Source organism: Raphanus sativus, chromosome 4 (genome assembly GCF_000801105.2).
Source record: "Raphanus sativus cultivar WK10039 chromosome 4, ASM80110v3, whole genome shotgun sequence".
Taxonomy (NCBI): domain Eukaryota; kingdom Viridiplantae; phylum Streptophyta; class Magnoliopsida; order Brassicales; family Brassicaceae; genus Raphanus; species Raphanus sativus.
This window is the reverse complement of record NC_079514.1, coordinates 45,913,633-45,938,272: the sequence shown is the minus strand read 5'-3', so window position 1 is coordinate 45,938,272 and position 24,640 is coordinate 45,913,633. Positions and strand designations below refer to the sequence as shown.

At 39.4% G+C, this 24,640-nt stretch overlaps 2 protein-coding genes across 3 annotated transcripts; one reads left to right on the top strand and one right to left on the bottom strand.

The window, feature by feature from the left end:
* Window positions 1-17,202: 17,202 nt before the first annotated feature.
* Window positions 17,203-18,687, bottom strand: LOC108851165 (uncharacterized). Its single transcript, XM_018624581.2, has one exon. It carries the CDS (start codon window positions 18,685-18,687, stop codon window positions 17,203-17,205), a length of 1,485 nt encoding a protein of 494 aa, XP_018480083.2.
* A 2,266-nt stretch (window positions 18,688-20,953) lies between these two features.
* Window positions 20,954-24,327, top strand: LOC108849720 (protein LITTLE ZIPPER 3-like). Of its 2 annotated transcripts, none has more exons than XM_018623317.2 (2): window positions 20,954-21,256; window positions 23,700-24,327. In XM_018623317.2, exons 1-2 carry the CDS (start codon window positions 21,013-21,015, stop codon window positions 23,924-23,926), a joined length of 471 nt encoding a protein of 156 aa, XP_018478819.2. In that variant the 5' UTR covers window positions 20,954-21,012; the 3' UTR covers window positions 23,927-24,327. The 2 variants fall into 2 exon arrangements, with proteins under 2 accessions (XP_018478819.2, XP_018478820.1); XM_018623318.2 differs by lacking the exon at window positions 20,954-21,256 and adding an exon at window positions 22,122-23,350.
* The last annotated feature ends 313 nt before the right edge of the window (window positions 24,328-24,640 follow it).

Below are 24,640 nucleotides of genomic sequence, written 5' to 3'. Positions count from 1 at the left end.
GACTCAAAACTTGAATTCAAACAGAAAACTAACATTTTCTTTTGACTCATTTTTTTTTGAGTTTTTAACCCCACATCTGCATTTTATCTACGAAAATGCCATTAACCCTTTTTTTTTGTTTTTCGAAAATGGCTTCTTTACTGTCTCAACCTCATTTTCTTCAAGTATTTACAATATTGCCACTGCCATGAATAGTGGGAACAACCTTGTACGAACTGTTTGGAGCTTTTAATGCCCTTTAATGCACGTAAATCTCTTTACACTCTCTCTGTTTCAATTGTTATGAATTAAAAACAACATTTCTTTCACTTTCTCTCCATATTCATCCAAAAAACTGAAGCTTTTGATTCAAAATATGGTCGATGGTTGACAGAGCCATATTTCTTTCGTTTTGACTTACGGTTGCTTTCGTTTGAGGTTCTGGGTGGTTGGAGAAGACCCTGTGTGCAAACGAAGTCATCTCACCTAGTTTAAGGTACGAATTTGAATTTTTTCAAAATCTGTTCGCGTAGAAGACTTACAAGTAAGTCATCTGTATGTAGAAGACTTACTGATGAGTCTTCTGGTCAAACGGACGACTTAAACTAAGTCGTCCAGCTTTGTTTGTTGAAAAAAACACTCCAGACGACTTATATAAGTCGTCTACGAGAAACAGGCTAGTTTTGCATTTGACCGAATCGTGTCAGATCTTTGACTATTTCTGGACGACTTATAATTCAGTCGTCTCTCGGAAAGTTAAAATTTCAATATTTTATTAAACTAGACGACTTACGTGTAAGTCGTCTTAGGTTAGTTTTGTAGTTGAAAAATAAAACTTCATAATTTAACTTTTACCAAACGACATAATATAAAGTCGTCCCGTCAGAAGACTTAATTTAAAGTCGTCCGGGGAAAGCAAAGTCGTCCAGAATTTTTCCCAATTAAGTCGTCCAAACCTTGCTTATCACGGACGACCTTAAATTAAGTCGTCTAGCTGGACGACTTTTAGTTAAGTCGTCTGGAGAAATTTAAATTTCAAGTTTTATTTTTCAATTACAAAACTAACCTAGGACGACTTACACGTAAGTCGTATAGTTTGAATAAAATATTGAAATTTTTACTTTCCAGAGACGATTGAATTATAAGTCGTCCAGAAATAGTCAAAGATCTGACACAATTCGGTCAAATGCAAAACTAGCCCGTTTTTCGTAGACGACTTATATATAAGTCGTCTGAAAATTTTTTTTTAACAAACAAAGCCGGACGACTTAGAATTAAGTCGTCCCTTTTAATTTTCAATTGCAAAAGTGACCTCTTTAGACGACTTACCTTTAAGTCTTCTGGACGACTTAAATCTAAGTCGTCTGCGATAATGTTTATTGAACTTCTTCATTTTCTCTATGTTTACTAATGTGTTTTATTTTGAATATTTGCAGATGATTTTTAAGTTACATGCAGTGTATGGAGAATGGTTGTTGAGAGATTTCCGTTGGGATTTTGTGGTTGATGATCTCAAAGGAGCAAGATTGTTTTTATTGAATGAAGATTCAACACATGCTGAACTTGTTGCAATGGCTCAAGAAGATTATAACCTGGACATGAGATCAGTGACTGTGGAGATTAGCTACTCATTACCAGCAGAAATGATGATGACTCCAGGCAGTCCTCCCATTCATGTTACAAGTGATAGACAAGTTCGAAACTTGCTCGAGATACTCAAAACGCATAGAGTATGTCTTTGTGTATCAAGCCGCAGCAAGGTGGAAACGGTTTCAGAGAAAAGAGAAGAAGCTGGTGAATGGGAAGAAGATGTTGGCGATAATGATGAAGCTGGTGAATGGGAAGAAGATGTTGGTGATAATGATGAGGCTGATGAATGTTTGAAGATGTTGGTGATAATGAGTCTGTTGAAGATGAAAATCAAGATGGGGAGGAGGAAAATGGGGAGGAGGAAAATGGGGAGGAGGATGCTGATAACACTATTTTTGGTGAAACGGATCAGAATGGTGAGGATTACAGTCTTTATGGAAAGGTTCTAGATGAGGACGAGGAAGATGATGATAATATTTGTTTTGAAGAAATTGAAAAGACATATGCTAAGACAAATGCTATTGAAGGAGGAAAATCGGATTGTACCAGCATCTATGTCAACCAGAGTTTTGTTAGCAAGGATGCACTGCTTTCAGAGCTGCGGTTGACAGCAGTGAGGGGTAGGTTTTCTTTCAGAATATACAAATCAACAAAAACTCTCCTTGTGGCAATATGTCGGGTTAGCGGTTGTGGATGGAAGATCAGAGCGAGTGTGAAACATGGGCCAAACACGTTTTGGGTAACAAAGTATGTGGAAAAACATTTATGCTCAATTGGAGACCGAATCGCTCAGCGGAGACACTGTACTCCAAAGTATGTTGGTAGTCTTTTCATTGATCGTGTTGGGATCATTGATGGGATAACTCCACAGCATATCACTGATGCAATGAAGAACATGTTTGGCATGACGCTTGATTACACCACTTCATACAGAGCACTGTTATATGCACAGAAATTGGTGAGAGGATCAGCAGAAGAAGGGTATTCGCGTCTGCCTTCATATCTCGAGCAAATCTCCATTGCAAATCCTGATTCTATCACGGCTATAGAACTTGATTCTAAGAAAAGATTTAAGTATCTATTTCTCTCTTTTGGAGCTTCTATCAAAGGTTTTAAGTATCAAAGAAGGCTCATTGTGGTGGATGGAACTCACCTAAGTGAAAGTATGGAGGTGTTATGTTAGTTGCAGCCGCACAAGATGACAATTTTCAGATATTCCCATTGGCTTTTGGGATCGTGGATGCTGAAGATGAACCTTCTTGGGAATGGTTTTTCACAAAATTGGCTAGTTGTATATCTCATGACAAGCCTCTGGTGATAGTCTCTGACCGGCACGCGGCCATTAAAAGTGCGTGTGAGAAGATGTTTCCTTGGGCAACCCGAGGAATATGTTATTATCACCTTCAAGATAACATTGTCAAAAAGTTTAAAGGGAAACATCTCATGTACTTGGTGAAAGGGGCTGCTTATGCGCACACGGTTTACGATTTTAACCGGTACATGGCAGAGATACGGAGTGCAAACCCGGAACTTGCAATGTATTTGGAGAAGGCCGACGCCAAGCTATGGTCAAGGGTTTATTGTAAGGGGAACAGGTTCAACATAAAAACAAGCAACATCGCTGAATCTATTAATTCCGCACTGAAGCGAGCAAGAGGATTTCCGATTCCGTTCCTGCTGGAGTTCATAAGGCAGAAGTTAGGAAAATGGTATTGGAAAAGGAGACAAGATGCTTTGAGTCTCCCAACTGTACTTAGCCGGGGTGTTGAATACTTGCTTGCTGTTCGATCAGAGATAGCGGATACGATGACGGTCGAACCAATTGATGGATGGCGTTTCTTTGTCAAAGGTGGCAAAATGGACTGTGTGGTTGATTTGGAACATGTAAAGTGTGATTGTGGTGTCTATGGAGTGGAGAAAATACCTTGCTCTCATGCTATAGCAGCTGGAACACATGCTGGTGTGCATATCGACACACTTGTATGTCCACTTTACTCAAAGAATCATCTGTATGCAGGATACTCAGAGAATATATATCCTATCGTGTCACAACATATTGAGGAACGAGAATGCTTTCCTCCAAACGTAAAGCGTGGTCCGGGGAGACAGAAGAAATCAAGATGGCAATCTTGGTTGGAGCTATCTAGGATGAGAGGACACAAACCCAGGAAGAAACACAGGGCACGGAGATGCTCAAACTGCAAGGAAACTGGCCATACGAAACCACAATGTACACAACCAGTTGACTAGTTGTCCAGACGACCTAAATTTAAGTCGTCCAGTCTTGATTACCCGTCCAGACGACTAATTTCTAAGTCGTCCAGTGTTTCGTCTACCTTCTACGAAGTCGTCCAGTGTATTAGACTACCTTCTACTATCCCTTCAAGTGTATTTTTTTTAGACGACCTTTTACGAAGTCGTCCAGTGTATTTAAGTCGTCCAGTGTTTAGACTACCTTCTACTATCCCTTCAAGTGTATTTTTTTTCAGACGACCTTTTACGAAGTCGTCCAGTGTATTTTATTTTTAGACTACCTTATTTGTAAGTCGTCCAAACCTTCCAGACGACTTATTTGTAAGTCGTCCAGATGGAAAACCTTCCAGACGACTTATTTGTAAGTCGTCCAGCTGGAAAACCTTCCAGACGACTTATTTGTAGGTCGTCCAGCTGGAAAACCTTACACAAGTTAGAAAATCTATACAAGTTAGAAAATCTATACAAGTTAGAAAATCAAATAAATCATACATGCCCACAAACATACAAATAGATTTGTGTATAGATTTGTGTATACAAATAGTTCAAATATACAAATACATTTGTGTATACAAATAGTTCAAATATACAAATACATTTGTGTATCTATACAAGTTAAAAAATCTATACAAGTTAGATTTGTGTATCTAATCATACATGCCCACAAACATACCACCATCCTCATTATCTTTCAAATGCTGATCAACAAGCTCCGTCCATATAACCAAAGCCATATTATCCTTCATAGTCTTCGCATTGGACCTAGCAAAGTCTTTAGGGCTAAAGGGGATCCCAAGAGCATGACATTCAATGTACTTTGCAGGTACACGCCACAATCACCATTGTTGGCCGTGGGTACATCTTTCAGCAGTCTCTCATATGTGTATCGCTCCAACCCATGCATCTGGTCTCCGCACTCCACAATCAGATAAGGGACCATCTCGAGAAAAGGCTCCATTATCTCATCCCATCTTTCTGGTATGGTAGTTGAAGGTATGCTGTCCCAGACGACTATGTGCCTCTAAGGGATCGATATCCAAATAGCCACCCAATGTTTGTTGTCCAAGTTCAGTGGCGCATAGATATCATCAATGTCCTCCCCCCACTTTTTGTTTGATTGGCAAAATGAAGGCATTGATCCGTCATACAAACTCGCCGCCCCACTAGGTAGCATTTTTCCTAAACCATTGTGATCAGACGACGATGCTTTGAAGAACAGATACTGTTCTCTCCAAGACTGGGTAAAGTTGTGATCCAGGAAGCACATTCGCTCGCTCCGGAAACATTGTGGGTTCTCCTTATACCTCTGTCTCAGCACATTCATCCAAGCATCTATATGCTGCATATAAAATAATACAAGTTAGAACTTTCCAGACGACTTATATATTTACAAATCTATACAAAGACAAGTTACCAGACGACTTATTTGTAAGTCGTCCAGCTGGAAAACCTTCCAGACGACTTATATATTTACAAATCTATACAAAGACAAGTTACCAGACGACTTAAAGATAAGCAGAAGACTTACTACGTCTTCCAGCCATGCTTTGGGTGTCCGGAGTTTTTGATACCACCAAGTTGGTGATGTACGTGGTTTGTCCTCTTCCTTAGTGAAATAATCACTGCAAACAAAAAAGCAATCAGTTTTGGTAGACTAAATCAAGCTATTATGGGTAAAGCAATCACTTACGGATCAGTTTTCAACCAATCAGCGAGCTCCTTCATCTTAGGTCTGTTTAGTGTGGGAAATGGATTATACTTTCCCACTCTAAGGAGTTTCCTTCTCTCTGCCGTATAAGGAGATATCTGCGTGGGAGTAGGTTTTTTGTTCGTTCACTCCTTGCACGCACAGAAGCAGTGGGAGCTGTTTTGTCCAATACAACCAGGCTCGGTTCTGAAACTGGAACGCTTGGATCGGTGGAAGCGAAGCTCGGTTGTTGATCGTTGGAGGCGAAGCTCGGTTGGTCAGTGGAAGTGAGAGGAACAATCTCTTTGGAGGTGACACCATCTGCTTTATCCTCCGGCAAGATCTTATATACCGAGATCGCCTCATCTGCTGTATCCTCCGGCAACAATCTCTGCAATAAAAGTTGCAAGTTAACCCTGGACGACTTAAATAAAAGTTGTATGGACGACTAGTTGACCCTGGACGACTTAAATAAAAGTTGTCTGGACGACTAGTTGACCCTGGACGACTTAAATAAAAGTTTTCTGGACGACTAGTTGACCCTGGACGACTTAAATAAAAGTTGTCTGGACAACTAGAAGACCCTGGACGACTTAATTCTTGTTGGGAGAGGATTTGATACTAACCTCTTTGGGCAGAGGAGAAGGCTGTTTCTTTTGAGGAGAAGGCTTTGCCTTTTGAGGAGTAGGCTGTTTCGTTTGAGGAGCAGGCTGTTTCGTTTGAGGAGCAGGCTGTTTAGTTTGAGGAGCAGGCTGTTTAGTTTGAGGAGCAGGCTGTTTCGTTTGAGGAGTAGGCTTTGCCTTTTGAGGAGTAGGCTTTGCCTTTTGAGGAGCAGGCTGTCTGGTGGGAGGAGTAGGATGATTGGTTTGAAGTGTAGGCTGATCCTTTTGAGGAGTAGTCTGTTTGTTACTAACCCCGGTTTCTGGGGCTTGTGGGGTAGGCTGTTTGTTACTAACCCCGGTTTCTGGGGCTTGAGGGGTAGCCTGATTGGTGACACCAACCTTCTTCTCCACAGCTTCCAATCTATCAGAGATCTTCCTAATCTCCCTGATGCACTTCTTAAACCCATCTTTCATCATGTCACCTAAGCCACTTATTAAGTCCTTGAACATATTTTCTAACTCCTCTCTGGTCACCCAACTAGCCTCTTCTCTAGCCTCTTCTGTAGCCTCTTCTCTAGCCTCTGTAGGAGCCTCTTCTCTAGCCTCTTTAGGAGCCTCTTTACGAGCTTTCTTCCGAGGTCTCTGATTGTCTTCCTCCACCTCCTCCACAACCATCTCTTTGGCTCTTTTCGATGGAGTCACAAACTTAGGTTTTGTACCAGTGACTTCCCAGCAATCCATGGTCCACTTCCACGATCTCCGATCATACATGACTTTAATGATGTTCTCCGCGGGCACGTCCTCAACCTCAGAGTCCCATTTTGGCCACATTTCACTAATGTCCTTCTCAACAAAGTTGATCACGCGGGTCTGCAGTAAATAGAAGAAGAATCGAGTTAGATATTTGAAACAAAATACTAAATAGACGACTTAATTATAAGTCGTCAACTAAGTCGTCCAGCTGGACGACTTTCCAGACGACTTATTATAAGTCGTCTACTAAGTCGTCCAGCTGGACGACCTTCCAGACGACTTATAATAAGTCGTCTACTAAGTCGTCCAGCTGGAAGACCTTCCAGACGACTTATAATAAGTCGTCTACTAAGTCGTCCAGCTGGAAGACCTTCCAGACGACTTAATTAAGTGAAGATGGAAAGGTACCTGACTCAAGATAGCAGCTTTCATGAATTTGCGGCCTCTGCTGCCCTCGTAAGCTAGAATCGGTGGAGACGGACTGTTTGCTCTGGGTAGACCAATACTAGCACCCAATCCCGGAATAGCTATGTACGCCCAGACCTGAAGAACTTGTATAAACCCATCCACGGTGTAACAGCCAGTAATATCTTTGTTCCACAAAGAGTCCATCAGCACCTTAAACGCGACTCTCCCCATGGATAATTCTCAAACCGTTCTAAATCCATCACTAGCCTTGCCAGAGTAGCTCGTGTAGCGCTTGAGAACTTTCTCCCTTCAATGAATCCAGTGAAGATGGAAAGGTACGCGAGTCGCTTGCGATCTTCCCTGGACCAATCCCCGCATCTCTTCAGTGCTGCTATTATCTGATCAGTAGTTGGCCCAGCTTCCCGATGAACTCCCATCATCCCCCAGAAAAAAACCATCTGTGGGGTAACTTCACATTCTGGTGTCTCAAGGTCCTCGATGTACTCGCAGTTTAGACCAGTGATGTTTTCAAACTCTAACAGTGAAAACCTCGCAGGTTCTGGACCAACGAGACACCACATCTCGTACTTCTTCTTAATGTCCAGCTTTAAACCGAGCAAGAGTGAACCAGCCTTGAAGCCCAACCAAATCCCTGCTCCTTGAACTTGATGAAAACTCCCAATCTCGACTCCTTGAGCTCTTCAAATTCAGCATCAGTGAGAGCTTCCCTAAGAGCAGTATGCAACTTCGTGTTATCCGTATGATACGAAATGCTATTGTGGGGTTCTGGCTCTTCCCCTAATGTGTATAACCTACGGGGGAGTTCTGGAATATCCATCCTTTTTGTCTGCAAAATAATCAAAGACAACAATAGAAGTCAGAACACAAGCTAAATCAATCACGCCTTAATTGTTACTCCAGACGACTTAGTATGGACGACTTAGTTGACGAATTATATTTAAGTCGTCTGGAAAGTCTTCCAAATGGACGTACTAAGTCGTCCAGGTTGAAGACTTTCCAGACGACTTACTTACAAGTCTTCCAGTAGAAACATTTCAAGCGGACCTGATTAGTCGCAGAAGGAGTTCGAGTACTCGTCATTGTGGTTATAGATCCGAAAAAAATAAACGTGAAACGGTGAGAATGAGTAAATTGAAAGAGACAACGTTTTATGTTCATCTTTTCCACGAGTTTGATGACTTACCGGCGTTAGGGTTTACAGAGAAACGGCGCTACGGTTTACAGAGAAGATGCGGCGGCGCTAGGGTTTAGAAGAAGCGGCGGCGCTAGGGTTAGAAGAAGCGGCGGTGCTAGCTAGTGTTTAGAGGAAGCGGCGGTGAGAACGTTGGTGAGCACGGTGGCGAGGGCGACGGTTTGTTCGGAAATAGTGGAAGCGGGGGCGCTAGGGTTTAGAGGAATCGGCGGCGCTAGGGTTAGAAGAAGCTGCGGCGACAACGGTGAGAATGAAGTGAGATAGATAGCCGACGTTGAGAACGATGGTTGTTCGGAAATAGTGGGAATTCGAATCGCCTTTGATATCGCCGGTGAGAGAGAACTGTTAGGGTTTCTGTTCGCGGAAAATGAAAAAAAAAATCACCTTATATATTGGGTAAATAATCCGGTTAGCTTTAAAAGTACATTGGTAAACTTTAAGGTTTGGTCCGGTTTAGACGACTTATTCTGGCTGATAATGTACATCAGACGACCTAATATTTAGTCGTCTGGGAACAGAAGACTAAATATTAAGTCGTCCAATACCCTAAAATGAACCCCTAAACTTAGATGACTAAATTAACTTACTAACCACGTTATAAAATTAAATTATACTTCAATAGTGTTTACTATACACAGAAATGAACACGCCTAGGTAATTTTAAAAATTTTCAAAAACGGTTTTAATGCTTTCCAAAATCTAACCCTAAGAACACATACAATACTACAACATATGTTGATGAAACATAAACTAAAGAATATCATGACTCACTACTTTCACTCATCTGGGCTGAAAACAATTGAAATTTGTTATATATTAATTTATATCTCTTAAGACATATGTTAATTACATAATTCCAATTTTTCACTTATCAAAATATTTTTTACAAAATTTTTAAATTATGTTTAAGAATAACTGTCCAGACGACTTAACTTAAAGTCGTCTGGACGACTTATTTTCAAGTCGTCTGTTTACAGACGACTTGCGAGGGGTAGAAACGTAAAAAAAAATCCGTTTTTTTGTTTGTTCACAAGGAGATAGTTGTAATTTCAATAGCCTTTTAGGTTACTTTTCCCTTTGACCCAAGTTGGGGTACTCTTTTGGGTTTGACTCCAAGTTTTGAGTCACAATTGGTAATTCTCCCTTCAACTATTGCTTCTGCCACTGATCTTGTATCTTTTATCGGCGCATTGATATCACGTTCATCCTCAAAATTATGTTATGCATTATAATACGTGTCGTCATTATAGCATGCAATACATTCTTCTTCGGGTAACAAGATGATCATGCTATGATAGCAAACTTGGACTGCAAAACTCGAAATGCACGTTCAATATCTTTTCGACATGTTTCTTGTTTTGCTTCAAACAATTTTTTCTTTGGACCTTAGAAATTTCTTATTGTTTGAAAAATATTTGACCATTTTGGATAAATTTCATCAGCTAAATAATAACCCATGTTATATTGTTTTTCTGAATAACGTAATTAGCTTCTAGTGGTAACATTAATACTCATGAGTACATTCGTGTTTTAATTTTTTATTTAATTTTATGTGTAGAGAAATTATAGAAATAAATTTGAGATTTATGAGATATAATTTTTTAAAGATTAAAATGAGAAATGAGAAAATATTTAAGAATCATAAATAGAATGTGTAATTATATAGATCAAAATGCAAATAAGAAAAATGAAACTTTTAATTTGAAGTTTTGAATTTTTTTATTGGAGAACAAAAAACGCTATATTTAAAGTTATAGAGTATCTTTTGGATATACTCTTAGAGAGAAAACAACAGTAAAAGAAGTAAAGAAAATATTATGAAAAAAAAATACAAAACAGAATATGATCTTCTAGAATATTTTCTACCAAACACGTCCCAGTATTAGTTCTATAACTGTGATCAGAGACCGAATGTTAAAGAAGTAATATACATTTAATCTGGTTAGGATAAACCGGTCCGATTGATTAATCAAGTCACACGAGATATCAAAAAAAAAAAAATAATAAGGGGCAGAAATGCCATTCGTAAATTCAATCCAGCAAGAAATGAAACTCCTCACTTTAATACATTGCCTTTGGTGTAAGCAAGTGCACCCACACTTTAGTTCCATTTCAAGTCACACCTACTAACTAGTGATTGTGTTTCAGTTTTGTTTAACTTCTAATATCAACCTATTATTTAAAAAATAATAATAGAATTACTAGAACTTATTCCGTGATAAAAGATTTGAAAGAAGCCGTACAAGACATACACTAGGAAAAGTAGTTTTTTCATAAACGTGAAATTTGTAATCATCTTTTTTTCCCTCTTAAAATTATGAGAAAACGAACGAGTTCTAGACAAGTACATGTGAATTGCATACATTTTAAAACAACTACGGTGCTGTTTATATGTTGTTTCACGTTCTACTACACTTGTGATCCATGATTATTTTGTAGGTTTTGGAGCTCCAATCTCCAAACACTATTCGCCTTCATTTATATTTTATCCTCCCATCATAATTAAATCAGTCTTTATTTAACACAAGAAATGCTGAACAACCAACAAAGAACAATTTAAACGCCTTTCTCAAGAAAAAAAAGAAAAAAAAATATTTTTGATAAATTATACGTCTTTTTTTTTTTGGTCAAAGATAATTTATACGTCTAAATTAAGTTTTTGCCGATAAAAAACTTTTATGTGTAACCATAATAAAGTATTTCGTGTTCGAGACTCTTGCAAAAGCATTTGTACGGACATTAAATACACAGAAAATATGCAAACGCGAAAGAGTTGCACTTATTAAACGAAAACCATTTTTATTTGTCACCAAAACGAAAACCATTTATTTCCGAAAAGGTCAGCCAGTCTACAGGATTTTTGAATATCTCCATCAACCAATAACAAACAATTAAAATAATTAAATAACCAAAATAAATATTTTGAAATCTTTGTAGCTGCCAATGGGCATGTTCTTTTTTGAAACTTTTTGCGCCAATGTGCATGTTGGAAGAGGATATATATATATAATATATATATATATATATATATATATATATATAGACGTTGAATTACTGATTATTTACCAAATTACCGTCCAAATTTTTAGAAGAATGAACCAAATGGTTTTGTACTCAGAAAAATCAAAAACTTTGATTAAGGTTGAGTGTAATATTGACTAGACCAATATTGAGCAAACCGGAAAACGAGTAGATGAAATATTACATTTGAAAATTGACTTTGAATCATGAAGGATGATGGTCCGAACCAATCTTTACCATCGTTGCAAATTTTTATACAGGTCGATGGCCTTCTACTACATATAGCTAGCTTCCTCATTCCTACACAAAATGACGAAATTACCTTTGGGGCTAGTTCCCTTATAGCGAATTATCTCCCGTTTGGAGGAAAGGATGCATACATGAAGAGCCGAAAATGCTGAATCAAACGCTCAGGTACTCCTGCCCGAAAAAAAAAGAGTTGAGATATTCCTGTCCAAAACTGTCCGGATTTAGAAATTCATTTATCTTTATTTTACACGAAAATTTATAAAAAGACAATGAAACCAAGAGAAACTTCCATAATTACAACTCTACCTAGGACTATCCAAACCCAGGCCCAGAACCGACCCAAACAAATCGGATATCCACTTCCAGAAATTGAATTCCCTAATACGTTTCCCCTCTCTCCCCAAAAAGTTCACCGTCTCTCACTAAGTAGAATTTATTCGAGTTATCTGAAAACCCTACTCAATTCGAATCCTCAATCGACAATCAAAAACCCAAATCATGATGAATGGAGATGTTACGAAGGCAAAAGAAGACGGCTCGAGTAGTGTAGTAGGAGATGAAGCAAACCCAAGGATTATCGAGAAACCTGTCGGCCCAGGAACCGACCAAAGTGCCAGAGATGCAAATGAAAGCGAAGACAATGCCAGTGGAAAAGGGGAAGAGGAAGAATCAAGTAAGAAAAATGAAGGGGAGGAATCAAGCGACGTAGACGAAGGAGAAAAAGAGAAGGAAGTCGGAGACGAAGGAGAAAAAGAGAAGGAAGCCGGGGACGAAGGAGATGAAGAGAAGGAAGTCGGAGACGAAGAAGAAAAAGAGAAGGAACCCGGAGACGAAATAGAGCCCCGAAGAAACGACGAAGAAGCTGATGAAAGGGCGATAATGCTATTTGGACGACATCATGAAACTGAGTCGCATGCAGATTCGGTAAGTATTGAAATTGAAAACTTTTACATAGATGATTTGAAAGATTAGATAAGTGTGGAAAACTAAGTGGAATTTAGAGTTAGTGATTGCTGAACTAAGTGATCCGGTTCTCACTTGAGTGCAGGTTGTAGATGACGAAGAAGGGGGCATGCTACCGATGAAACTACACTTTCCTTCAAGCCAGTATCAAAAGTCTTTAAAGTTTCAGGAAAATGTTACATTGACACGGCGATAAGAACTATTCAAACGATCCTGAAAGCGAAGGAGGTGGAATGGTTCATAGAGCACCCACAATTCCAACATTTCTTCCATATTAAAAACCGAAAGCAGAAGTGGATGGGAATGTGGGTTCTCGTTTTGCGATCAGCTTGTGTTGCGAAGAAGCATGAGTTATGGTTTGTCGTTAATGGCGTCCCAATCCGATATTCTCTTAGAGAATTAGGACTCATTTCTGGACTATACTGCCATGAGTATCCCCCCAACCATGAGAGGTTGGGTGGTACAACATTCATGAACAAGTATTTTGGAGGGAAAAGGGTAACATACGCTGACCTGGAGAAGCAGATGTTGGCAATGAAATCAAAGCCATCTGAGGATCGTAAGAAGATGGCCGTTCTGTTCTTCTTAGCCAGCATCCTTGTCGGAGGCCGAAAGAGTGGTGAGGGAGCATCACCTGTGGACAGTTTCTTCCTGAGTGTTGTTGATGACCTAGATGCGTGTGTAACGTTCCCTTGGGGGCGGTATGCATTCGAACATAACTTGAAGGATGTCTCTACCTTTTTGGAGAAATGCGACGGGCTTGCGCCGACGAGTTGGGTTTTTACAAGCTTTCCTATCCCTCTGGAGGTATTCTCAAGCTCTCTTCAACATAGTTGTTTAATTGATGTTAATGTCTTTTTGTTGTGTGTTGGTAGTTGTTGGCCTTTGAGGCAATTCCAAGCTTGAGGAACCATTTCCGAGAAGATGTGAATGGTGCAAATAGTGGTTGCCCGCAGATGTGCAAGATGCAGTACAAACGGAAAAGTGGAACCAAGGAATTCAGTCTGAAAGCTGTGAACGATAAACTTGGTAATAATACAAAGGTAATTGATGTTTTATGTGTAGTCGAATTGAGGAGAAGGAACTTATGAGACTTATGGAAACTTGGTGAAACTAAGGTAATTAGTATTTTTTGTGTTTTTACCACAGGATATTGAGAGTATCTTGGTAGCAACAGCAGCTGAGGAGGAACTTCTGGAAACCATAGGAATGGACAAGGAGAGTTGTTGGGCCGATGACGCCGATGATGCAGCAGTTGATGGTTGGACGAAGATAATACGGAAAGGGAAGAAACAAGTTTTCTTTGAAGAACAGTTCTGCATGGATTTTGAGTCTCGCACAGGTCAGATTGAAGGTCCCACCAATCCTATTGGAGGACCATCTAATAATGCACAATCTGGTCAGGCTAATGCTGATTCGGTGGAGTTAGTGGAGCTACTCCTGGAGCTGAGGCTTTAAAAGCTATGGAAGGTCGGCTTATGAATGCAGTCAGAGATGCAGTTCGAGATGCTATGAAGGGAGTGAAGGAAAAAGTCACTTTATTGTCTACGCAGCTAGGTCTGCTAGAAGAGGATGTGAAAAGTCTTAGGTTGAGTGTTCCCGGAAGTGACAATCCGGCGGTCCAAGATGATGGTGATGGTAGTGACAATAACGAGTCGGAAGAAGAGGATGGTAGTGACAATAACGAGCCGGAGGAAGAGGATGGTGGTGACAATAACGAGCCGGAGGAAGAGGATGGTGGTGATAATAACGAGCCGGAGGAAGAGGACAATAATGTTGAAGATGCCATTCTCGATATTTCAAAGGATGTACAGAGGGAATATGGTGATGTTGACATGGATGATGATGATGCGGAGATGTATGCACATGCTGCGGAGGTCGAAAAAAATTTAAAGTCTGTAAACACGAAAAAAAAGAGGTCGAGAAAAGATGATGGCAAAGAAACAGTTCCTGTGAAAAAGGCTAAGTTGATGCTTCGTGAAACTGTGAGGAGTCCCATTCAGCTAAGAAGCAAGGCAGCAGCTGAGAAGGAGGCAGCAGCTGAGAAGGAGGCAGCAGCTAAGAAGAAGGCAGCAGGTACGAAGAAAGCAGCAGGTACGAAGAAGGCAGCAGGTAAGAAGAATGCAGCGGCTAAGAAGAAGCCGAAGACAAAAAAAGTAGGTAAGAAGACGGAGTGAATTCCCAGTATGTGGTTGTTTTAATGTAGATGAACTCTATTCGGTCTGTATGACTTTAAATTCCCGTGACTTTCTTGTTTGATGTTGAAGACTGGTATTTAAGATTTATGTTATATATTGGGAAACTTTAGTAAGTTTCACTATCAACTTAGTGTAACTTCGTGAATTTATGATATTTCGTAGATCGTGAAAGAGGGAGAATAGGGAAACTTTAGTAAGTTTCACTATCAACTTAGTGTAACTTCGTGAATTTATGATATTTCGTAGATCGTGAAAGAGGGAGAATAGGGAAACTTTAGTAAGTTTCACTTTCAACTTAGTGTAACTTCGTGAATTTATGATATTTCGTAGATCGTGAAAGAGGGAGAATAGGGAAACTTTAGTAAGTTTCACTTTCAACTTAGTGTAACTTCGTGAATTTATGACATTTCGTAGATCGTGAAAGAGGGAGAATAGGAAAACTTTAGTAAGTTTCACTATCAACTTAGTGTAACTTCGTGAATTTATGATATTTCGTAGATCGTGAAAGAGGGAGAATAGGGAAACTTTAGTAAGTTTCACTTTCAACTTAGTGTAACTTTAGTAAGTTTCACTAGTGTAACTTCGTGAATTTATGATATTTCGTAGATCGTGAAAGAGGGAGAATAGGGAAACTTTAGTAAATCCGAAGAATCTTGGTAAATTAGAATCTCAAGCAAACAACGACAACATAAGAACATAATCTCAAGCAAACAACAACAACAAGGGAACATAATCTCAAGCAAACAACAACAACAGATAGTAGACTAATGTCATGGACCGGACGCATCTCATGGAGTGGTGGGATTCTGACGGGTTAGATTATACTTCAGTTCAGCAATCTCTGCAGCCATCGCATCCACGCGCTTCCTTAACATTTCAACCTCTTCCTGGACTCCGAAGACCCATGGTTGACGGAAATGGAAGCCATCATTCTAGACGTAAAACGGGAATGTATCAAAATCCGAAAGTATCAATAAAAAATCTGGGCGTTTTCTATAAATTACCTCATAATTTTTGCAAGTGAAGTATTTTCTCCCCGTAAAGTATCAAAATCGGTTTGATACTTCAGGTTCCGAGCCACCTCGTTGATGATTGTCCCCCCACAAGGGCATCTGGTCGGAATCCCACACTCGGCATCCGCCATGCAGCCAACCATGTTGATGTCTCTCTTCAAAGCCTTCATCTGGCTATACTCCTCGTTTGGATGAGTCATGATTTTGAGTAACCTAGATCTAGAAATAAGAGCGACCGATTGTAGAGAGAGATCTAGAGAGAGATTGAATAGTAGAGAGAGATTGGCTGAGGTAAATGGCGAAAACATAAAAAATAATGGGTTTAATACACCTCTACGTCGCCTCCGCATCGATTTTGTGGAAAGTCAAAAATCGAAAAAATGGGCGGGAATTTTTGGTGTAGGATTTTCGTGCTTATAGTTTCACTTAGTTTGTAGTTATACAAAAACCTTTAAAGTTTTACTTTTCTGATTTTTCCGATTTTGTTGGTTTTACTGTACTTAGATGATTGATTTTGTGGTTACACCTGATATATTATATTTTCTATCAACGTTTTAGATGTGCTCATGCATGATAAAATTTGATTTCGTGACATATGTATCTTTTCTAATCCCACGAGGTAGTGTTTACAAAAAACATAGCTAACAATGATGTATTCTCTTCCCATTCGACAGAAAATGTGTTCAAGATTATTATTTTTTCACTCGACGTTATTCGGATTTCTCAACATATTGAATACGTCAAAGTCATCAACTAACGTTTCACCAAGGTTCACATTCATATAACAATCACATATTGAATACGTCAAAGTCATCAACTAACGTTTCACTAAGGTTCACATTCACGAAAGTTTCACCAAGTTTTACAATCATAAAACGAAATCACTTTAATCAGGTTTCACTAAGGTTCACATTCATATAAGACTTCAGTTCCTTCAGTTCCTTCAGCTCCTTCAATTCCTTCAGCTCCTTCAGTTCCTTCAGTTCCTTCAGCTCCTTCAGTTCCTTCAGTTTCTTCAGCTCCTTCAGCTCCTTCAGCTCCTTCAACTTCTTCAGTTCCTTCAGTTCCTTTAGTTCCTTCAGTTCATTCAGGACCCTGCGAGCATTTGAAATAGCTAGCCAGACCCCTATTCGGGATATACTTATTAGGACGGGAACGGGGCCGACTTTCTCCCGCCGAAGGATGCCTTTTTTCCTGATGTCTTCCTTTTTTTCTTGTAGTCTGGAGGTAGAGGACACTTCGCCGCCGTGACTTCTTATTCGGGATATACTTATTAGGACGGGAACGGGGCCGACTTTCTCCCGCCGAAGGATGCCTTTTTCCTGATGTCTTCCTTTTTTTTCTTGTAGTCTGGAGGTAGAGGACACTTCGCCGCCGTGACTTCTTTTGGAACCAGCCAATGAGTTATATGAGGGACTGGATATATAGTCCTTCGATACGCTTTCGCCCATGTTGTAATGAAGTAATAATTCGAGATGAAATCGTACATGTCACTCAACTGTAATGGTTTATCATGCTGCAAACACTTAATAATAGCTCTTATTGCATGTCTACATGGGTATTTATCTATATCAAACTTCCTGCAACTGCACGTTTTCTGTTGCAAATCCACATAATAAGTCTTCCCGTCTTCTCCAAGAACAATGTATTCAAGCTGAAAAGTGTTCAGCGGAGTCACTGAAAGTTTTGAACCTTTCGGTGTTCTCTTATGCAATTTGTTCTCCACCAAAGAAACCAGTTTTCGAGATGACGGTCCTTCTGCTGCATTCTTCCTATGTCTGTTGAACCACTCAGACATTTTATCAATAACTGTATCAAACATAGGCAATAAAGACATCCTTCGCGCCTTTTCAAATAGCGCATTCAAAGACTCCGCACAATTAGAGGTGTCTATGTTGTACCTAGCACCGGGGAAATGACACTTCGCCCACCGTTTGACTTCGACACTTTTATCAAGATACCTAGCACACGATGGATACCTCTCCCTAAAATCGTCATACTGCTTTTTAAACTCATGCTCTGAATAAAGACATGCAACTTTTCGGAATTGTAGTGCAACCTCGTCCCTGCCTTGATTGACATGAGCTTTCACATTGTGCGATAGATGCCAGATACAATACCCATGTTTAGACATCGGATACACTTCACCAACAACTTTTATCAGACTTGGATTTCTGTCTGAAACAAACACCAATTCCGTCGAATCCGGTATAATAGTTTTCAGCGTCGTGAAAAACCACTTCCAGCTTTCGTTTTTCTCCCCATCAACCACAGCAAAAGCTATTGGATAATAATGGTGAAGGTTTGGATCCTGAGCCGTGGCAATAATTAAACAACCACCTTCAACAGTCTTCAGGAAAGTTGCATCCACAGTGATGACTTTCCTCATGTATTCAAACCCTTCAATGGAGGCTCCCAACGCAACAAATAGGTATCTGAACCGGTTGTTTTTATCCACTACCAAACTTGTTTTTGTATCCGGGTTCGCCTTCTCTAACATATACAAATAAGCAGGCAATATTTTATATCCCTTCTCCGGATCACCACGAATATCCGCAACAGCTAGTTTTTTTCCTCTCAAACATGTCGTATACGACACTTCCACACCCAGTTTTCTTTGCACCAGACCGAGCAGGATTTTCGCTGTTGGTGTCTCATATAGTCCCGGATAATCCTTGTGCACTATAGCTGCAACACATCTTGGTGTAACTTTCCTTTTCTTTCCAGTACTTGAAGTTACGCGAGAGCATGAATGCATATTCCTGTATGTTCTAATCGAGAACGCTTCAGATTTATTTATCTTTGTTGCTCTCACACTCCATTTACAACCTTCATCTGCTCCCCGACATTTCACCACATATCAACCACTGTCCGAGTTGCAAATACTGATTCCGAAACAGTTCTCTTGTGATGCTCTATCAATAATATCTTTCACAGCTTCTTTACTCTCAAATTCTTGAAACAACTGAAGACCCAAACCATCTTCCCACTCTTTAACCACTGCTTTTTCTTTTGCAACACGTGGGAGCTCAACATAGTACGAACTAGGACGAACACCCATAGAGTTATCCGCGTCGCCCTCACTGTCCACGCCCCCTTCCCCGGCTTCTCCATTAACAACATTAATGCCCTTTTCCTCGGCTTCTCCATTAACAACATTAATGCCCCTTTCGTCGGCTTCTCCATTAACAACATTAATGCCCCTTTCGTCGGCTTTTCCATTTATAACAACATTCTCCACCCGTTCAGCCCCCGGCAGATATAGTTCTGCTTCTTCAATGCGAGGAAATAGAGTGAGTGCACCCGGATTACCTTCAACTTCGGGTAATCCACTCGCAAGCTCACTATAGTTCCCACCATATGAGATTTCTTTCTCAACTACTGATTGTTGCTCCATTTCTTCGATGACCTCTACATGCAAAATACTTCTTCTTCCCTCTTTATCCACTGATGTCAGATACACATACACATCTTCATCATCCAAAATATATGATTGCCTCTTAGGTTCTACTACCAGTGGAATGTAACTCAGATTCATCCTCTTTAAACACGGATCTATCCTCTTCTTCTTCCATATCCTCTCCTTAAAACATGAATAAGTGATCTCATCCAATGATGATGTCTTAAAGGATATACCATACAAACGACCATCGCTTGGAATCCATTCATAATCATCTCCTGATTTCGCATATTGTCCATCATAGTCAAAGTGTATGTTTGTAGAAGAATAACCCATTATCTGTTGTACCAAATAAAAAGTATAGAATTGAAGTTAATCTTACTTATACAGTTTTGCTATTATAGTCCTACTAATTTATACTTGTTTACACTTTTTCTCAACAGTAAAGTTTCACCTATTTACACTTTTATAGTCTACTAGTTTCACCCTTTTCATACCGGATTTCAGTTTTGATTCCCGACATTTCTTGTTCATAATCCAATTCCATAACAAACACACCATATAGCTCTCAATTGACAACACAAAGACCCATATATTCGAAATCTACTGTCTAAAAATCCCAACCTAACGAGCAGCATTGACTTCATTCATTCGATACAGAGAAAAACAATGCTTTACCTGAACTTTATCTGACCTGGGTTGGGGGTCAATTTCAGCACCCAAGCGAGCCGCAATCTCCTTTACAATCGAAACTCACTCAATGATCGCTCTAGCTTTCATTCGCTTTCTTCGTCAATCGTCCGTCGAGAGAGAGACGAATTCAAATCAAGGAGGAGAGAGAAAAAATAAAACTAATTAAGAAAATCCACCTGGACAGGAGAGAGAGATAAACCGCGCCTTTTTTTGATTGGTCAAGTAAAGGAGCGTTTTTATTGGTCAAGTAGAGAGGGTTTTCATTGGTCAAGTAGAGAGGGGCACTTTCGACTTTCACCATCGGGTTGAAGAGTATGAAAACAAATAAGAGTATGACAGATTACATGAGAGTATGGTAGATCACTTTTTCCCTCATTAAGAATACCTGAGCACTTCACTCGAAAATGCTCAAGGAGAGATATTAGGAAGTTACAAAGATGTCCCTAGACTATTGCAGACAATTTATTTATTTTCATTCAGTTCTGTCTAAAAGTTTCCGTTAACCAAATCACATATACTAATATTTTTAAAATAAATATCTTATTTAATATATCCGATAAACGAAAATAGGAGCTATAATGATGCATTAGGGAAGTGAATAGATGTAGACTGGTTTAGGCTAATTTTTTGTCTAATAATACCCTATCGGGTATAGGGTACTGTTCGGTCGGTTTTTTGAACCGCGAGTCCTTAGAAGCAAGATCCAATAAGGTAAACTGGCTATACTTGAACCCGACTCAAACCGTGTTTTTCGGGTGAATTCTGGTTTGAGTTTTCGAATCCGGGTAAAGTGCTCAAGGCTACATCAAGTATTGTAATTACGAAGTGGATACAGATGTTAATTTGGGCAAAATCGAACGGCTCATTGATACTTTCATATTTTGGATATCCACTTTGTTTAAAGATCAATTTCGAAAGAAGAGCAAGCAAAGCAAGAAACCCCCTTCCTCCCTCTAACTTCTTTCTCTTTAATAAATCGTCATCATTCACATGACGCAATATGCACACATCTTTTCTCTCTCTCTCTTCTCGCGGCCGCCATCTATGCATAAACACAACACAATGCATGATTGTTGTGTCAGGAGAGAGATAAAGACCCTTCTCTCTCTAACTTTTGGGGATCTATATAGAAGACAGTGTCTCCCTTTGTTCTCTTTGTCCCTCTACCTTCTATACACAGTAGCTTCTCTCTCTCTTTCGGTTAACTCTGCATCTCAACACTCCTTCCCAAAAGGTATACCTTTTCTCTCTCTCTCTTTGAGCATCTTCTAGAAGAATTACCTGAGTTATCTCACCAAAAGTTTTTTTTTTTTTGGTAAACTAAATCTCACCAAAAGTTATATATGTACCACAAGATGGGTTCTTCTCTATATGCTTTGGTTTCTCTTTAGTTGCTCTGTTCAGTTTTCTTGCTTTGTTTCGGCTTCTTTATTCTGTTCTGCTTGGTTGCTCTTCTTCTGTTTCTCTTGCGGGCATACGTTAAATCCAGAAACCATGTAGTAACGTCACACGTACAAGCAACGTGAGACAAACCCATTATAACCTTTTTATTTATTTTTTCCTTCAGTGATGGAAAGTTTTTTTTTTTTTAGTGATGGAAAGTTTTAATCTTTTACTATCTTTTTCTTTGATCGAGAGGCGACTGAAAGAAAAAAAAAATTTGATTTTCTCTGCTCTTTAACAATTATTTCCCTCGCGTTTGATTTCTTTTTATTAAAAGGGTTTTCTGTTAAAATGCATGTACTTACAAAGCCATGACTTTTACAAGTCATTAGGTTTGGTACAGAAAAATGAGAGCTAGAGTTTTAAGATCACACACTTTAGTTAGACTTAAGAAAACAAAATAAGACCAAAGAAAGTAGAGCAAGAGAATCTCAAACCGAACTAGTTGCTTTGTTTTCTTTTCACAATTTGTATTCATACAATCACTATCTTTGTTTTGTTGCTTACTCTGTTTTTTTCTAGCTTAGTTGTGTCTCAATAATAATCATTACTTTCTGTCAATACAAATAAATGCAGAGAGGTTAAAACATTTATAATTACTGCATATCATGATTACTTGTTTTTATCTATTTTCTTCCATTTCCCTTTTCTTTAGCTTTATCTTTTTTATCCTCCACACGAATTTATAATCATGTTCTTCTCTCTTTGATCATTGATTTCTTAAAAAGAAGAAAAAACTTATTTTTAGGAGGAAAACGAAATAAATGCGACAACAATTTTCTCTAATGTAATTCACACCCGACGTGTGAAGCTGCACAACCCATGTGTGATGTAATGATTTAACATGAACAATAATCATAACACAAGCTAGCACTTTTTTTTTCAAAGAGAGAGGTGAGAGAAAGGATTCTCTCTTCTCTTTCTTCCCGAAACAAACTTTCACTCGTAGATTTCTTTGTGTTCTTCGCTCCGGTGACCGGCGGTGCTTCTCTGGCCGTCGGTCGCCACCTCCATCCTCTAGTTCCTCTCAACCTCTTCTCCTGGTGCTAAACGGCATGTCCCCCTCCTCTTTGCTTAAGTATCTCTGGTTTACGGTCGGGTTGCGGCCGGACTCGGCGGTTCAAATCGGAAGCTCGGGTGTGTGCTCGGTTTCTCTGGAGTGCTGGCGAGGTGGAGGATGGTCGGATTAACTCAGGAAGTGCCATCTTTGGAGGTAGATCTGAGATCCGTTTGCTAGATCTGGGTCAGATTTGGCTCGGAGTGTTCGCCGGTGTGCTTAGCGTCGCTGCCTCTGCTCGTCTGGCGTGTACTCTGATGGTTGCTATGCTTCCTCACGGCTCCTCTCTCTCCCTTGATGGTGGCTCTCGTAGAACTTCCCGTCTGGATCCCCGGATCTCAGATGAAATGACGAGTTGAGGTTCTCGCCTGGGACTTCTCTGGTCGATTTTTCCTTTCAGCTTAGCTGTTCGGCGTTTTTACGCAGACTGTAGATGGGAGCTCCGGCTCCTCTGTTTATTTACCTTCCAGAAAGAAGTTGTTCGTTGTGCTCCATGCCTCTCCCTTAGTTATGAAGCGTGATTTTTTTAGTGTCGTCTAGGTGTGAAGGGACCGGAGTCAGGAGCTCGAACCTCCGCTTGTTTCCCCTAGTCACAACTCGCGCTTACCTGTGCGCTTCTCTTCCTCGGTTTTGGACTCACAAGGTGCCGACTTGCTAGCTTCTGGAGTCACCAGCGTCTGGAGTGGACTTCTTTATGTGATGGCCGGACCAGGACCTAGTCACCCCTGCTTCGCCTGTTGCTAGTTTGAAGTCGCCTTCGGGACAATATGCGGGTCCTCGTATTGTTCTCCGGCTGTTCTGCTCTGTTGATCATCACTCTTGTTGCAGGTACCGTCGACAAGGCTCAGTGTTGTTCTACTGGAATTTCATAGCTGTTAGGAATTTCGTTTTAGTTAAGCTTTAGTCTTAGCCCCATGGGTTAGATTAAACCTTGTTTGTCTTGCAAAGTCTTTTTTAGCTTTTTTTGGGGCTTTGTTTTGACCTCTGCTTTAATTAGCATCCATTGATGCAGTAGGCTTTGCTTGCAAAAACTATTTGTATCCCCAGTGTCATTATCTTGATAATGAAATTCACATACTTGTCAAAAAAAAAAATAACACAAGCTAGCTTTGTTATTATTATTATTTCTCTCTTTTGTCTTTTTATTTTTGTCAATAACTTTTTCTGTTTATTGAAGAAAGAAAGCAATCAATGGAGAGGCTAAACTCGAAGCTGTATGTGGAGAACTGTTACATAATGAAAGAGAATGAGAGGCTGAGGAAGAAAGCTGAGCTTCTGAACCAAGAAAATCAACAGCTTCTGGTTCAACTCAAACAGAAACTCTCCAAGACTAACAAGAACCCTAATGGATCAAACAATGACAACAATATCTCTTCATCAAGCTCTGCTTCTGGACAATCCTGAATTATAATTAAGAAGTGTTAGAGAAAAGTTCTGGATTTGGAAGAACAAATTAGACTCAACCGTATGGACTTTTTCTTTGGTTATTTGGTGTTAATTTAGGGAAGATAGTAGTAGTATCCAGTATTTTGTTAATGAAAGGAGATTCTCTTCTATTACAAGAAGACAGTGTCTCTGTGTTTGGCTTCTCAGTCATATTTTACTTTGTTTTTATTTTCGATGTTAATTAAAGATCTTTCTTTGCTTTCTTGTGTGGGGCTTGGGTTTTAGGATATGGTTGATTCTTGGACTAACATTGTACCTCTGCTCTACTTATCAAATATTTTGTCAAGTCCATATCTGTCAATTAATTTCTCAAATGTATTCAGTTTCTTATAAGAAAAAATAAAACAAATGTCCTCTTATATATTGATATATTATCTCAAGTTAATCATATCATGTTGAAAAAAAAAAAGTTAATCATATCATAAGCCCATGCAGAATATTTAATCACTCTGTTCATAGTAATTTACTAAGTCCTTAGAAATTATACTGGTGCAATAATTAAAAAAAAAACTGATTTTTACTTTTATCTTGTTGTAACTTTTTAGTAATTAAAAGGATATTTTTAATAATATAAAGGTCGAGTGTCGACTATAGTGTGGTGTAGCAACTCAAGTCACGAGATGAAAAGTTGTATCCCATAACACCCTTAATTGAAATGATTTAATAATTAGG

Excerpts from the sequence above, each read along its gene's own strand:
- LOC108851165 (XM_018624581.2), bottom strand. The coding sequence starts at position 18,687 with ATGCATTCATGCTCTCGCGTAACTTCAAGTACTGGAAAGAAAAGGAAA.
- LOC108849720 (XM_018623317.2), top strand. The coding sequence starts at position 21,013 with ATGACGCAATATGCACACATCTTTTCTCTCTCTCTCTTCTCGCGGCCG. Across the intron at positions 21,257-23,699 it reads TCAACACTCCTTCCCAAAAG|AAAGAAAGCAATCAATGGAG; the intron begins GTATACCTTTTC and ends TGTTTATTGAAG.